Here is a 12,693-nt window from a genome sequence, read left to right as displayed (position 1 = left end):
GATAGACTCCTTCAATTGTTTGAGAAGTGACTACACTGACGTAGCAAGTTTACCGCGGTTTGAGTTAGCACAGGGCAAGTGTCCACCTTGGGTTCGACGCTCTTAGAGAACAAAAAAAACTCAATGTCAGTGGAGGAGGAGATCCGACGGGTGTTATCCATGGCCATCCAGCAACACCTCAGCGTTGAAATAGAGGTAGTGGCCAGCGTCCTGAGGGACCCGAGGTCTGGTGGCAAAGATGACGGTGAGAGTACTAGGAGCAAGACACGAGCCTTTGACGCTACTACCCAAGCCACGGTGGAGGAAGACGAGTTGACAAGTGCCGAGGAGCAAGGCCATGACGAGATTAGTCGGAGTGAGGTGCATGGCTCTAGAAGCAAGCCATTGCCAAGGAGCAACGTGACGATGGTGGCAGACTCATGTACTCGATGGATGGGCCACCAACACGAGCTCGACCATAGTGCCAGATCTGGAGAGAGGGAAGAAGAGGTGGGTAGAAGCTCGTGGTCATCGGGGAGAAATCTTTTGGGTGGTGGGTGTAAGCGATGTTAGTGAAGATGGCCACTCGCACAATCTAGGCTTTGCCGCCGTCCGCCACTACCGATCTTCACCACCCATCGAGTTGGCAAATGGCGAGCGAGACACGAGCGTGCAGTGGCAGTGGCTGGTTGACAAGATGTGAGCAGCTCTCGGACGACCGGTTTGACAAGTACAAGACTATGTTCGGTGATGGTGTAGGGGTAGCGACATGGGCTGGGTCAATACAGAGATGATCTTGGGGTTACTGAGAGGCACGACAATGGAACCTGCAAGGGTGGCCACCAAGACGGGGTTAATTTTGCAACAAAAATCTCAAATAGGGATGATATTTTGTAAAAAATGAGAATGTGATCCTTGGTTGAGCCTCGAGTTTTTTATAGTACCGAGCACCACCTCTGCCTCGAGCTCAACCTCCTCCTTGTGGCGTTTAGCGAGCTCCCTTTTGATTCTGCTATGCCTCCATGGCTCCATCAAGAGAGGAGGTAGAGAGATTGAGGGAGGGAGCCTGGTAAGGAGAAAGTACCCCTGGCATGTGGGTCCCATATTATTTGTCTTAATTTTTTCCCTAACTAACTAACATTGACAGGTGGGTCCTATTGGTATTTTTATTATTTATTTTGTGTTTAATGTCACGTAGGACAAAACTGCTACCCAAGTTGTTTTTTGGGTGGTAAATTCACTCGATTTAAAGAGTTGAGGGAGTTTTTATATCGTGTTTTATGATCGAGGGATACGAATCAAACTCTAACCACAGTTGAGGTGTTATAAAACCGACCCTATTCTGTTTCTGATTTGCACTAATTGAAAGTCGGAGTTATAAAATAAAAGAAAAATTAAAGGTAGAGAGTTCGGAGAGAAATACAATTTATTTAGAAAGAGAGGGACGGTAGGAGAGAATCTTTTAGCGTCCAAAATCTTTCTGTCGTGTATCCGTCTTCCCCTCTGCGTCGAAGGAAATCTCCCGTCTCGTCGTCGCTCCTTGCGCCGATCTCCATCCCGCGAGTCGCGAGCAGAGAGCAGGGGAGGGGAGGGGAGGGGCGCAGTCACCCGTCCTGCTGCATCCTGGTGAACATCCACATCCTCTCTCTCCCACCTACTTTTATCTCGAATTTGCTTGCGTTAACCCTAGCTTCTCTTCTAGATCTGGAAGAAGCTCTTCGATCTCTTAATTTCAGATCCTTAACCTTACTACAAGTAACGATTTGTTTGTTCCCCTCAAAACCCCCATGTCCCAAGTTGGATCCGCCCCTGCTACCTAGCACCTGTTCCTATTCTCTACCTTGTACTTACGGTAGCACACCTCATAAGGCCTTATAACAATACAACTTAAAAGGATAGGTATGCCCTGCTTCAATGTGAAGCTATGTTCAAAATACCTGGCTCAATGTGCAATTCACTATCTGTTTTTTTTTACCCCCAAATCATCATCAACAACAAAAACAATCTAACTCCTGCATCCAGCTTATGTTGTACGCGCATGCGCCAATTACAATAAGAAGAGATGGAAATTTCTTTCAAACTACTCCAGGCATTAAATGAATAATCAATCCTAAACATGCAAGTATGACCAGGGGCGGATCCAGGAACAAAAAATTGGGGGGGCTTAATTACACAGTTTCTTCAACCTCCAGCTATCTAGGGACCTTTAGTTTATCATTTATGGTGAAAAAATTGAAGGGGGTGCTCCGGGGGTATCCATGAGTCTTGTGGGTGTAGGGGGGACTTGAGTCCTGGGACTTGAGTCCCCCTGCACCCACGTTGGATCCGCCCCTGAGTATGACTAGCTAACATTTTTGGGCTTCCAACACAGTAGTCAACTACTTGTATTTTCCTGAGCTCCCCCTTTATACAAACAGTATTAAATACTATAAATAAATTTCTCTCTAGTAGGAGTATCATCTTATCCATTGTCCGTTGACAGTTATTTGCATTGTGTTAAACAGACTATGCTCTTTCTAATAGAGGTAACATAGTTGGATGGATGATGTTTATGGAAGGATAGAGGTCTTCCCCCAGCACTTCTTACCATCACAACAATCCATGGAGACCCCTGCTGATGGTCTCTCCACAAGTAAGACTAACCTGGATTCTCCACCAAGGTGATACTTTCAACCAAAGGAATTCTCTGGCTCTGAAATTATTTTCCCCCCTTTCTTACTGCAATAGTATGTTGCTCTTGTCATGTTAACAGTTCACGTAGACGTTCCTGGACTCCGAAACGAGTAATGGGAGCTGCATCACTTTTGCATTTATTGTCTCTTCCTCGCATAAGATGGTCTTCCAGCACTGAGGATGATGACAAGGTTAATCAAGTACTTCCTAGTGTAGAAATTTTACATCATGCTACCGTGATCTCTGTCTTATATAGCACAAGCATTTTTCATTGGTAACAGATTGAGTTAACCAGAGCTGAAGTAGAATCATTAAGAACCGAGATTGCTGATGCTGAAGAGAGGGAATCTCAGTTAAAAGCTCGGTACGGTACATTAGTTAACCAAGTTTATTGACCTTATTTTCCAACAATGTCACAGTATGTAAGCATTTTTTTTCCCGCCATATGTGATTGATATAGTTTGTGTCTTCCAGGTTGGAAAATATTGATGAAGTTTTGAGATATGCACGGCTCTCTGGGTATCTCTATATTAGAAGTGTAAGAAACCTTTGCACTTTGACCTTCTCCCCATTGCTTCACTCTTGTCACGTGGAGGCTGATATGATATTTTGTTGCATATAGAGATGGACTCAACTTCCTGGAGAGCCACCTATTCTAGATGATGCTGATGTCGATGATTGGCTTCCTCGGTTTGTTGTTCTGCAAGGGCAATGTGTATACTATTATCTTAAATCTACAGGTAAATATTTTGTTATGGAGTATGTCATGTGTTGGTCACTCAATCACACATTAATTAGTGGCGGGTCAAGGATTTGAACATGAGGCGGGGCAAGAGGCAATGGCATAAAAGATGACAATATATATTCTGCATCTAGGGTAATAGAGCATATCTATATATATTACATATGCGTTTAGGCATCTTAGGCAACACAAAAGAATATTTTGCCCTAACTGTCTTGTAAAAGCAATCTAACATTCGTTTGCCTTTTCATTAGTCTGATAAACACATAAATTACATATTCACAAAATTACCCAGCAAAAATGTCTAACCAACATTCCAGTATCCACTAAGATTTCATAATAACTAAAAGTGAACCCTAAGACAAATAACATGCATACTGTGATCTTCTAGAGGCATGGCTAATTAACCGATTGATCACGGGGATGACTCCTGGCTTGTTTCCTGCTTTAGCCCATTAGCAGTTGGCTGCATTAGAGCTTAGATAATACATAATTTGGTACTTAGCTGGTTTGGAGAAAAAAAATTGTTGGGGTGGCTCTGCCACTAAATACAGTCGAAACATATGTACTTAATGCCCCAGCAACAGCATATTTTGCCGGGTATGCTGGAATCTTGATACAGTTAGATCGACTAAATTCATAAACCTTCTAGCAGGGTTTACAAAACCGTGCGGTTATCACGTGCGATAACCTTCTCAGTTTTTGATACCTCACGATAACCGCGTGGTTACCACGGTAACCGCCAAAACTGTGGGGTGGCAGTAACCCCACCCCAAACGGTTTGGTAAACCCTGCCTTCTAGGTGTCTTACTTTTATGCAAAAGAAAACCTGTCACAGAGTCCAATCTTAGCTAAGTACTGATTTCAGATCTAAGTCCCCAAGAATCCACACTGCTGTGTGATATTGTGGAAGTGGGACAGCTTCCGAACTTTGTGCCAGAAGATGAGAAAACAAGATACGCATTCTACATAATGACCAGTCAAGGTTTGAAGTTTGAATGCTCGAGCATGTCTGAGATACAGGTAAAAGAGTGCGCTATGCCCCCCCCCCCCCCCCCCCCCCAAATAAAACAGAAAATATACTGGTATACTTGGTCGTGCTTGATCCTGACAATCATTAGTATATATGGTTGACGATTTGGCAGGTGGATTCATGGGTGAGAGCGATAAGAGGAGATTGCGGATTGTCTGACGGTGGTGAGAGTAGGAGCAAGACAAGCAGGCAAGAAGTTGGGTCATGGTAATCAATCCTTGTTCTTGAAGGGCGTACACATAAAGATGTATTATGCAGTGATGTACAGTAGATAAGTCGAGAAAATATATAGTGAAAAACTTGGAAACTAGCATAAGATGTAAAAAGATGTCCATTTTTTAATCTTACGATAGTTTTCAGGTTTTAAGTAGATAGGTGGTATTTTTTTTTCCCATAGAGAAGCGAATGCCTGTGCTGATAGCAACTATGTGTGGATACATGTAAATGGGCAAAGTGTAAGACATTGCATATGTATGTGGTGATACATGTAAATGGGCAAGTGTAAGACATTTGAATCGGTTAACTGAAGATTTGGGAGTTGTGAGGAACAATACAAGCAAGGAATACTAGTAGTATGAGCGGGTGATGTGGAATGGTACGCTGGGAGACCTGCCCCTGCAGAATGGGAGGGAAATGGTGAGATTGGATCTCATCTCGGCATGCAACCACATGTAAAATGTTTTTCCTGGCTTGCGGATCCGATGGAACAATTGTTTACTCGGGTCTGTGCTGTGCTCTTCCTAATTGGTTTGATTTTATTATTAGAAAAAAAAAGAGGTGCATGGTAGGTACTCTACTCCGGTATAATACTCCTGGCTGGCTATGAGATGGGAGGGAGGGAGGAGCGAGGAAGGAATGGTATGGGATGCTCATGCATTGCGTTGGTTGGGGGAAAATTAACGAGATTCGATCTCTCCTCCCCGAAGCCGAAGGCCCAAGGGAAAAGAAAAAAAAGGCAAAGGGGCAAGAAGGGAAATGACCGTGGTGCCCCCGACAAGGAGGCCTCGAGGCAGGGAGAAAAGAGTAAAATAAAAAAAAGGAATCCTGAGCGTGTCGTGTCGAGGCGTGCGCCAGCCACTGAGAAGGAGAAGAGGTCCTCCGGATCAAAGCGGCACCGACGACGCCGGCGAGGCCACTACTACCATATCATAGTACATACTAGTACAAGACTGGAGGGCTAGTGGGGTGGGGGTACAATCCAATCCAATCCAATCAAATCACATCGATCGACGCCGCAACCCAGCAGCAGCAGCGGAACCCTAGCCAAGCCACCATGAGCAAGCTCTGCCAGTCGGCGTGCAAGGCCGCCAGGTCTCTCCTCTCCGCCACCGCCGCCGCCTCCTCCCCGCGCACCTCCCTCCTAGCCGGTCAGTTAGTTGCTTTTCTTTTCTTTTGATTTGATTAGGGAGGAGGGTTCCAGGAGTGGACAAACTGATGAAATACTGTACGCACGCTGCACGCAGAGGGGAGGAACGCGGCGCTGGCCACCCTCACCAACCTGGGGAGGAAGACCCTCCCCACAGCTTACGCCTACTCCTACCACCACAACTCCTCCGCCGCCGCCGCCGGATGGCTCGCTGCCATCCCCGCCGCTGGTTCTATTCCTTCCACATCCGATCCCCACCACCAACCGATCCTTTCTTAATTTTTGTCTCTACTCTAATCGAATTCCCATTTCTCCTCTTCTCTTTTGCAGTTTACATGCTACAGGATCAGGAGGCGCATGCTGCAGAGGTACTAGTATTTCCTTCCTTCCTTCCGCCCCCACCCATCCCATTCCCCACTTTTTTTTTTAACTCCTACTTATCCACTGCTCTATTAGAATTGATTTATTTGACAATGCTCCTTTCCTCCAATGTAGATGGAGCGCACCTTTATCGCCATCAAGCCTGACGGCGTCCAAAGGGGCCTGGTAACTACTCCTACTTGTATTGCATCACCAACATGATTTTTTTTTAATTTAATAATACTAACATGGGTTCTATTAAGTATCACCGTAGCGTTAACACCAGCAAATTACTAGTGCATACATCATACTACGATATAAAATTACGGAATCCCATTACATGCTCATGTTGGTACCATGTGCTTCCTCCGATTACTAGTACATCTCTATTACTAACATACTGGAGTACATATACTTCGATATACCACTAGTAACAACTATATAATGCATAGTACCATCTCATCTCAGTTCTACATATGACTAATAATACTGAGTAGTAATCACATTCACATGAGACAAACTTTGAGATGTGATGGCAGATCTGTCATTCTGCTCTCTTTTCATTTCTTTTCTCCAATTGGGCTCCTCAACTCTGCACTGCACACTTGGGGTCCTCTCCTCTCATCTCCTCTTCTCTCAGGTTTGTCAAATCAATGGTCCCCAGTACTACTACTAACATCCTGGCTAGTGGCAGGCCGACATGTAACCAATTTCAATCATGCAACCAAACACTAAATTGTACTCTACTGTTTATTGTCTCCATATGCCTGCTAATAATTTCCTACGGGAATACTGTATGATGGATGTTGTTCATATCCGCTTTTTCCTCCTCTTTCTACAGATTTCTGAGATACTGTCCCGATTTGAAAGAAAAGGATTCAAGCTTGTTGCCATCAAGCTGGTGGTTCCATCCAAAGAATTTGCTCAGAAGCACTATCATGATTTGAAAGACAGACCTTTCTTCAATGGATTGTGTGACTTCCTTAGCTCTGGCCCTGTGCTTGCCATGGTAAACTGATGCTTCATCCCTGCAAATCTATACTTTCTATAAACTTATAACCCACTAACTCTAAACCTTAACATGCAACCATGCCACATCATCACCCACTAGTAATAATTACATATTCAACCTCATGCAAGTATGCAACATTATCTACAATCTATTTAATTCAACAAATCAACATGCAAACATATCCAATCATCACCCCTCACATTATTTTCACAATATTTTTACAAATCTATCTATCATTTTTATAATATTTAACATAAACTTATCAATATGTTCCACATTAAAGCGCGTGTTTCATTCGTTTGTTTCATGAAAAATATTGATAAGCTCTGATATTTCATTTGTTCTCTTTTTACCCCTAGCTTGATTCTAACGAAAAAAATATATATTGAAAATTACTTAGTAATTCCCCTAGCAAAGTGCGGGGAATCACCTAGTACATTTTATACTATGCCCTGTGCTGCTGGGTAACAATACACGAATTGCTTCCACAATTATACAGGTTTGGGAAGGAGAGGGTGTTATCAAGTACGGGAGAAAACTGATTGGTGCTACAGACCCACAGAAGTCTGAACCAGGAACCATCAGGGGTGACCTTGCTGTTGTTGTTGGCAGGTAAATACTTCATCTTGCTTGCATTAGCCCTATCATTGATTGGTATATACTTCGTATGAAGAAAGGGCACTGCATCCATCTCTATTGCCTGATATTGTAATCAGATATTACCCAACATCCATTTTGTTTTCCATCCATATATACAGATGTAGAGAACCTGTCAATTAAATCCTGAATTTCTTCATGCCATCATGTGCTCTTTGTAAATCTTTCTAACTGACGTTCCATCAATTCCAACATCAGGAACATCATCCATGGAAGCGATGGCCCAGAGACTGCAAAGGCTGAGATTGGTCTCTGGTTTGAGCCCAGGGAGCTGGTCTCTTACACCAGCAACGAAGAGAAGTGGATCTACGGGGTCAACTAACCGGCGAATCATCTCCCCTGTTTGTTTTGTTTTTTTTTTCATTTTCTCTCACTTTACCTAATTACATCACCATGGAAGAGTGTAATAAAGTTGCGATCGTGACATTTGGGGTTATGCCCATGTGATCTGGCGCAAATAAGAGGCCTCAAGAAGAATTGTCTACCTTCAATTGTAGAGCGTGCACTGAGTAATCAGACCACCACCTTCACTCAAATGGTCGAACGGATGGTGATGCCACTTGTTTTGTTATTGTTATATAATGGTACTACATGTTTTGTCTCTTGCTTGTTTTAGCCTTATGATGTCTTTTCCTTATTTTTGGACTTGCTCGAGTGCGAGATGCTAATTTGGAGCATTCTCGAACTGAAAGGAAAGGAGTTGTTAATCATAATAATAAGATATATAGTGCAGCATTTGGAAGCTCCATTTCTTGTACAGATGGAGGTATTACTAGTTTAAAGATTGCATAGGCGTTGATTGAGTACGGCATTTTAACTTGTACGAGAGTCGTCGTGACAAGAGAAGAAGAAGAAGATGTACACACGAGATGAGAGAGATAATGGATGCCTTCCAGTGCCAGTGCGAAGCCTGAAGGGAGCTGAAGTTTATTACTACTAGTGATAAGTTTCTTCATCGAGCCATTTGTACATGGATGGGCGGCCTTCAGCTCGCAGCAAGTAATACCGACTACTAGCATTATTACTAATTATTATTACACATGCATTGGAAGGAAAATAGAATTACAAGTACTAGTCTAGTAGTAGAAGGAGACGATCCAAAGCAGCTAAAATTAATTCCGACAAGTGCAGCCGCGACTACGGCGCCTCTCTTCCACCTTGGCCTCGCCCTCCCCCTACACACAAAGGCTGGCCCTTGCACCTTGGATCCTTTCCTCTCCTCCTCCTCCTCCTCCTCCACCTGCTAGAAGCTTCTAGAAGCCAAGGTTCCTTCCTTCACTGGCAGCTCCAGTGCAATTCGTCCTCTCCAGGAGTTACTTTAATTTGTTTCTTCCTCTTACTACTTCCTTGGCTTGAGCAGGTCGCCTTCTTCGATCTTGGCAAACCTCCCTCGCACTCTTGGCTGGCTGTCTGCAAGAGCCTTCCTGCAAGCATACTGCAACCATGCCAAACGATGTATCAGTCAGTGTCAGTCAGTCAGTCAGTCTCCTTGTTTGTACTATTATTCATCAGCCTCAATCAGCTTCTCTAATTAATCATGTAGTAGTACCTTCTCTGTCCTTATGTTCTCTTTTTTCTTTCCTTTGAAAAATTAAAAAGAAAGAGGACAATATATAGTTTTACCTTGATCTTTCTGCCAAAGTTTCTCTTCACCTTCTTCTTTCTGTACCTAGATAGCTTCTGCTTCCTTTCTTCAGATTTCAGGTCACTGATGGTTACAAGCCTCTCGCAAGATGCTAATGGAGCGTTTCCTGAGTTCCCGGGTCGAGGGGTGCTAGCTCCAAGATTCTGTTGGAAAGACAACTAGCATCGTAAGTACAATTCTTCAACAACCTAGCAGGGTCTGCAAATGTTTACTCGAACAATCTCACGGCCTTTCTAAAATAATACAGTATATAAAAACAAAAAACCATAGGATATACACGTACGCTTTGGCACCTAGGTAGTCTCTTAGAAACCAACTTTGTATGCAGAAGCTTGCATGTAAAAGTATCTTGAAAGAAAATTAAAACCACAAGGAAAAGGCCTACTTTGGGCAGAAATAGTAAAATCAGTGTCATAGCTTTGATGGCCTTTAATTTGAGTAAAGAAGCACCACGCACATATACATACAAGGGCAAAGGTGATTCCTTTTCTCGACACCTGTGTTTCGGAAACACACTTTACAATACACAGCCGTTGCTTGCTCACAACGATTCCTTATCTATCACTACCTTACCTATATACAGTAGTAAGTACATAACATAACCGCAAGAGAAAAATGATCAAACCTGAATGTCTCCTTCGCTGTATGCCCTCCTCAACCCAAACGCTGTCTCAAAGTCCAATCCTTGGAAGTCCAGGAAGTTTGGCCTGGCTGGTCCATTGATCCAATCAGCTGAGTTGAGGCACCCAGAACTGACACTTTTCTGGAGTGAACAACATTCAGGAACTGATGGCTTCTCCTTCTCCATGGCCGGGAGTTGTACTTGGGTTTCCCTAGGGAACTCTTCCACTTGCAGCATAGGAATCTTGACGTCCAGCAGTTCAGAAATAGTCTCTTCGATTGCGGACTTCTCCATGAGTTCCTTCTCGCACTCGTATAATACTTCGCTTAAAAGAGAGTCATTCTGAATGTCGCTGATATCTGCAACCTCTATAGTTTCATCCATTACGTTCTCACTGCCAGACATCATCGAAATGGCTGCTGCAACTGGATCAAGGCTAAGCACTGGTTCTTCAATGATGGGTTCAGGAGCTTTGAACAGGTCCCCTTCCCCTCCAAGGTCATACTCTGATAGCAAGGATGGTTGTGCCATGTTTCCCTGTAGGATCGACAGATGACAAAGAGGTTATTTCAGTCCACTTAGTTAATTCATTTTAAAATGAATGAAGTACTGAAATGTAACGTTCTTAATTGCAAACATGTTACTAACAAGCATTCTATTTTCTGGTCAGTAGATTTTACTTTTTGTTTCAGGAGTGAAAACATAATTTATTTTTACTATGGGAAAAAAAGTAGAGAAGGCCAAAAGATATTAAGGTCAGATTAATGACTGTGCTTTGTTTTGTTTTGTCTACATGAGTCGACAGCAGTAAGTAGATATTCTTTTCCCTCCAAATTAAGGCAAGGAGAGTGACGAGAAAAAAAAAGTACTCCTAGGGAATTTGAGTAGAGAAAAGTGTAGCCTCTCTCAATGGGGAGGGGAGGGGAAGATTGCAGAAGAGAGGAAGCAGTGCGCGAGGCAATAACAAAGTGTGTGTGTGGAGTGTGGCTGGCAAGTAATTAAAAGTGAGTATATATGGATGCATTTGCAAGTAGTACTATGCCTCTCTCTTGTTTTTTTGTTTTTTTTTTGGGTACATCTACGACTACAAGCATGTAGTATGTTGATGGTGCAGTACATGTCAACTTACAGGTCCCTGTCATGCTCCGAGAGCATATACTGATGGACAGGAGGGGCATCAGAAATCCTGGCCAAAAAAGCTCTATTAAGACTCAACCTAATTAGATCCCCCCTCCCTGCCACTAAACTAAATATCTCAAAGACTGAACCCATGCGCGATGCATGTATGTACCAATATATGTGTGTGCGCGCGCGCGCGCAGAAAAGTAGAAAAAAAAGTATGAAAAAGGAAGAAAGATGTGAATGAAAAAGACAAAAAGGAAAGGAAAAGTTGCAGCCAACATGACCAGTTGCTTGCACCACTCGCGCGGTGGCTTAGCTGCTTATTAGCTGAGTGCGAAAAGGAAAGGTGAGAGTATGAATTTTAATTAATTCATTCATTCATTCGCCACGCCATGTATGTAGTAGAGTAGTGGTGGAAGAAGAAAAGAAATCTCAAAGGTGAGTGAGTGAATTTTTAGTTGCTCTGTTTAGGAAGCTAGCTAAGCGTTTGCGTTTGAAGAGAAATTAGGAAAGCAACAGCAGCAATTAAGGATGATGGATGGATCGATTCGATTAGTCATCTCACTCATGAAATGTCTGAGGTACATACATGTTGTGGTTGCTTTGCTTAAAAGAGGAAAGTGAAGGGGTGAATTATTGAGGGCTTTTGTTGGCATAGATAGTACATGGACCAACAAGCCATCTTAATCATAACGGAGCAAGAAAAAAACAGAAAGAAATAGGAACAAGAGAAAGCGACTGTTTTTCTTCATTCATTTCATATCTTCATACGTGTGATGTGATGAGAGAAAGAGAGAGAGAGAGAGAGCAGATGCATGAACCATGGGTAAGAGAAAGAGCGATTAGAGGAAAATCCATTCCATGGATACATGCATGCGGATTGGCTAGTGTGCAAGGAAGGAGGAGGAGGAGGCAGCTCACGAGGATGTCAGGCGGGTCGGCGATGAGCGGCAAGGCGGTGGTGTAGATGCAGGAGGCGGCGTCGGGCGGCGGCTGCTGCTGCTGGGGGTAAGCAGAGAAGCCGAAGGTCTCCGGGTACATGGCGGCGTACATGGAGAATTATTGGAGATGGACAAGAGAAGAGATCGAGGAGAAGAGTATATTGATTATTGAACAAGGCGGAAGCAGGGAGAGGGCTTATGCAACAGATTTATTTATAGCCAAAACGAAAACAACCAGCTCTTCTTGTCTTTCATTTCAGGAGGAGGAGAAAAGAGGAATCGAAGGAGCGCGTGACAATGAACGGAGACAGTGGAGGAGTACAAGACGCCAAAAGCTGGTTGCAGTATATGTGTGGCGTGTGGGCCCCCCCTGTCGCGGTCCATGGGCCCACGCATTCTACAGTGCCACTCACCACTCTAGCTCCACACCACAGCTGATGCCAGCCTCCCCTCCCTCTCTCTCTCCTCCTCTTTCCAATTATTATTATTATTATTATTATTACTACTACTACTAATACTGCTAGAAAACTTTCCAGATTTA

The 12,693-nt window shown here is 43.6% G+C and overlaps 2 protein-coding genes across 3 annotated transcripts; one reads left to right on the top strand and one right to left on the bottom strand.

Annotated features, from left to right (window-relative positions):
- Positions 1–1,444: 1,444 nt before the first annotated feature.
- On the top strand, positions 1,445–8,424 carry LOC127774315 (uncharacterized). The gene is made up of 16 exons (XM_052300540.1): positions 1,445–1,605; positions 2,484–2,639; positions 2,732–2,843; positions 2,934–3,016; positions 3,127–3,190; positions 3,275–3,392; positions 4,263–4,417; positions 4,540–4,634; positions 4,849–4,882; positions 5,590–5,794; positions 5,891–6,022; positions 6,124–6,161; positions 6,289–6,339; positions 6,995–7,162; positions 7,665–7,777; positions 8,021–8,424. The coding sequence occupies exons 2-16, from the start codon at positions 2,518–2,520 to the stop codon at positions 8,142–8,144; spliced, it is 1,614 nt and encodes a 537-aa protein (XP_052156500.1). The 5' UTR covers positions 1,445–1,605; positions 2,484–2,517; the 3' UTR covers positions 8,145–8,424.
- A 282-nt stretch (positions 8,425–8,706) lies between these two features.
- LOC127775209 (uncharacterized) lies at positions 8,707–12,463 on the bottom strand. Of its 2 annotated transcripts, none has more exons than XM_052301535.1 (4): positions 12,133–12,463; positions 10,093–10,626; positions 9,446–9,610; positions 8,707–9,257 (listed from the first exon to the last, which is right to left on the bottom strand). In XM_052301535.1, the coding sequence occupies exons 1-4, from the start codon at positions 12,262–12,264 to the stop codon at positions 9,162–9,164; spliced, it is 927 nt and encodes a 308-aa protein (XP_052157495.1). In that variant the 5' UTR covers positions 12,265–12,463; the 3' UTR covers positions 8,707–9,161. The 2 variants fall into 2 exon arrangements, with proteins under 2 accessions (XP_052157495.1, XP_052157496.1); XM_052301536.1 differs by lacking the exon at positions 12,133–12,463 and adding an exon at positions 11,219–12,094.
- Between the last annotated feature and the right edge of the window lie 230 nt (positions 12,464–12,693).

Source organism: Oryza glaberrima, chromosome 5, assembly GCF_000147395.1.
Source record: "Oryza glaberrima chromosome 5, OglaRS2, whole genome shotgun sequence".
Taxonomy (NCBI): domain Eukaryota; kingdom Viridiplantae; phylum Streptophyta; class Magnoliopsida; order Poales; family Poaceae; genus Oryza; species Oryza glaberrima.
The sequence above is the reverse complement of the archived record's forward strand: the minus strand, read 5'-3'. Positions and strand labels throughout refer to the sequence as shown.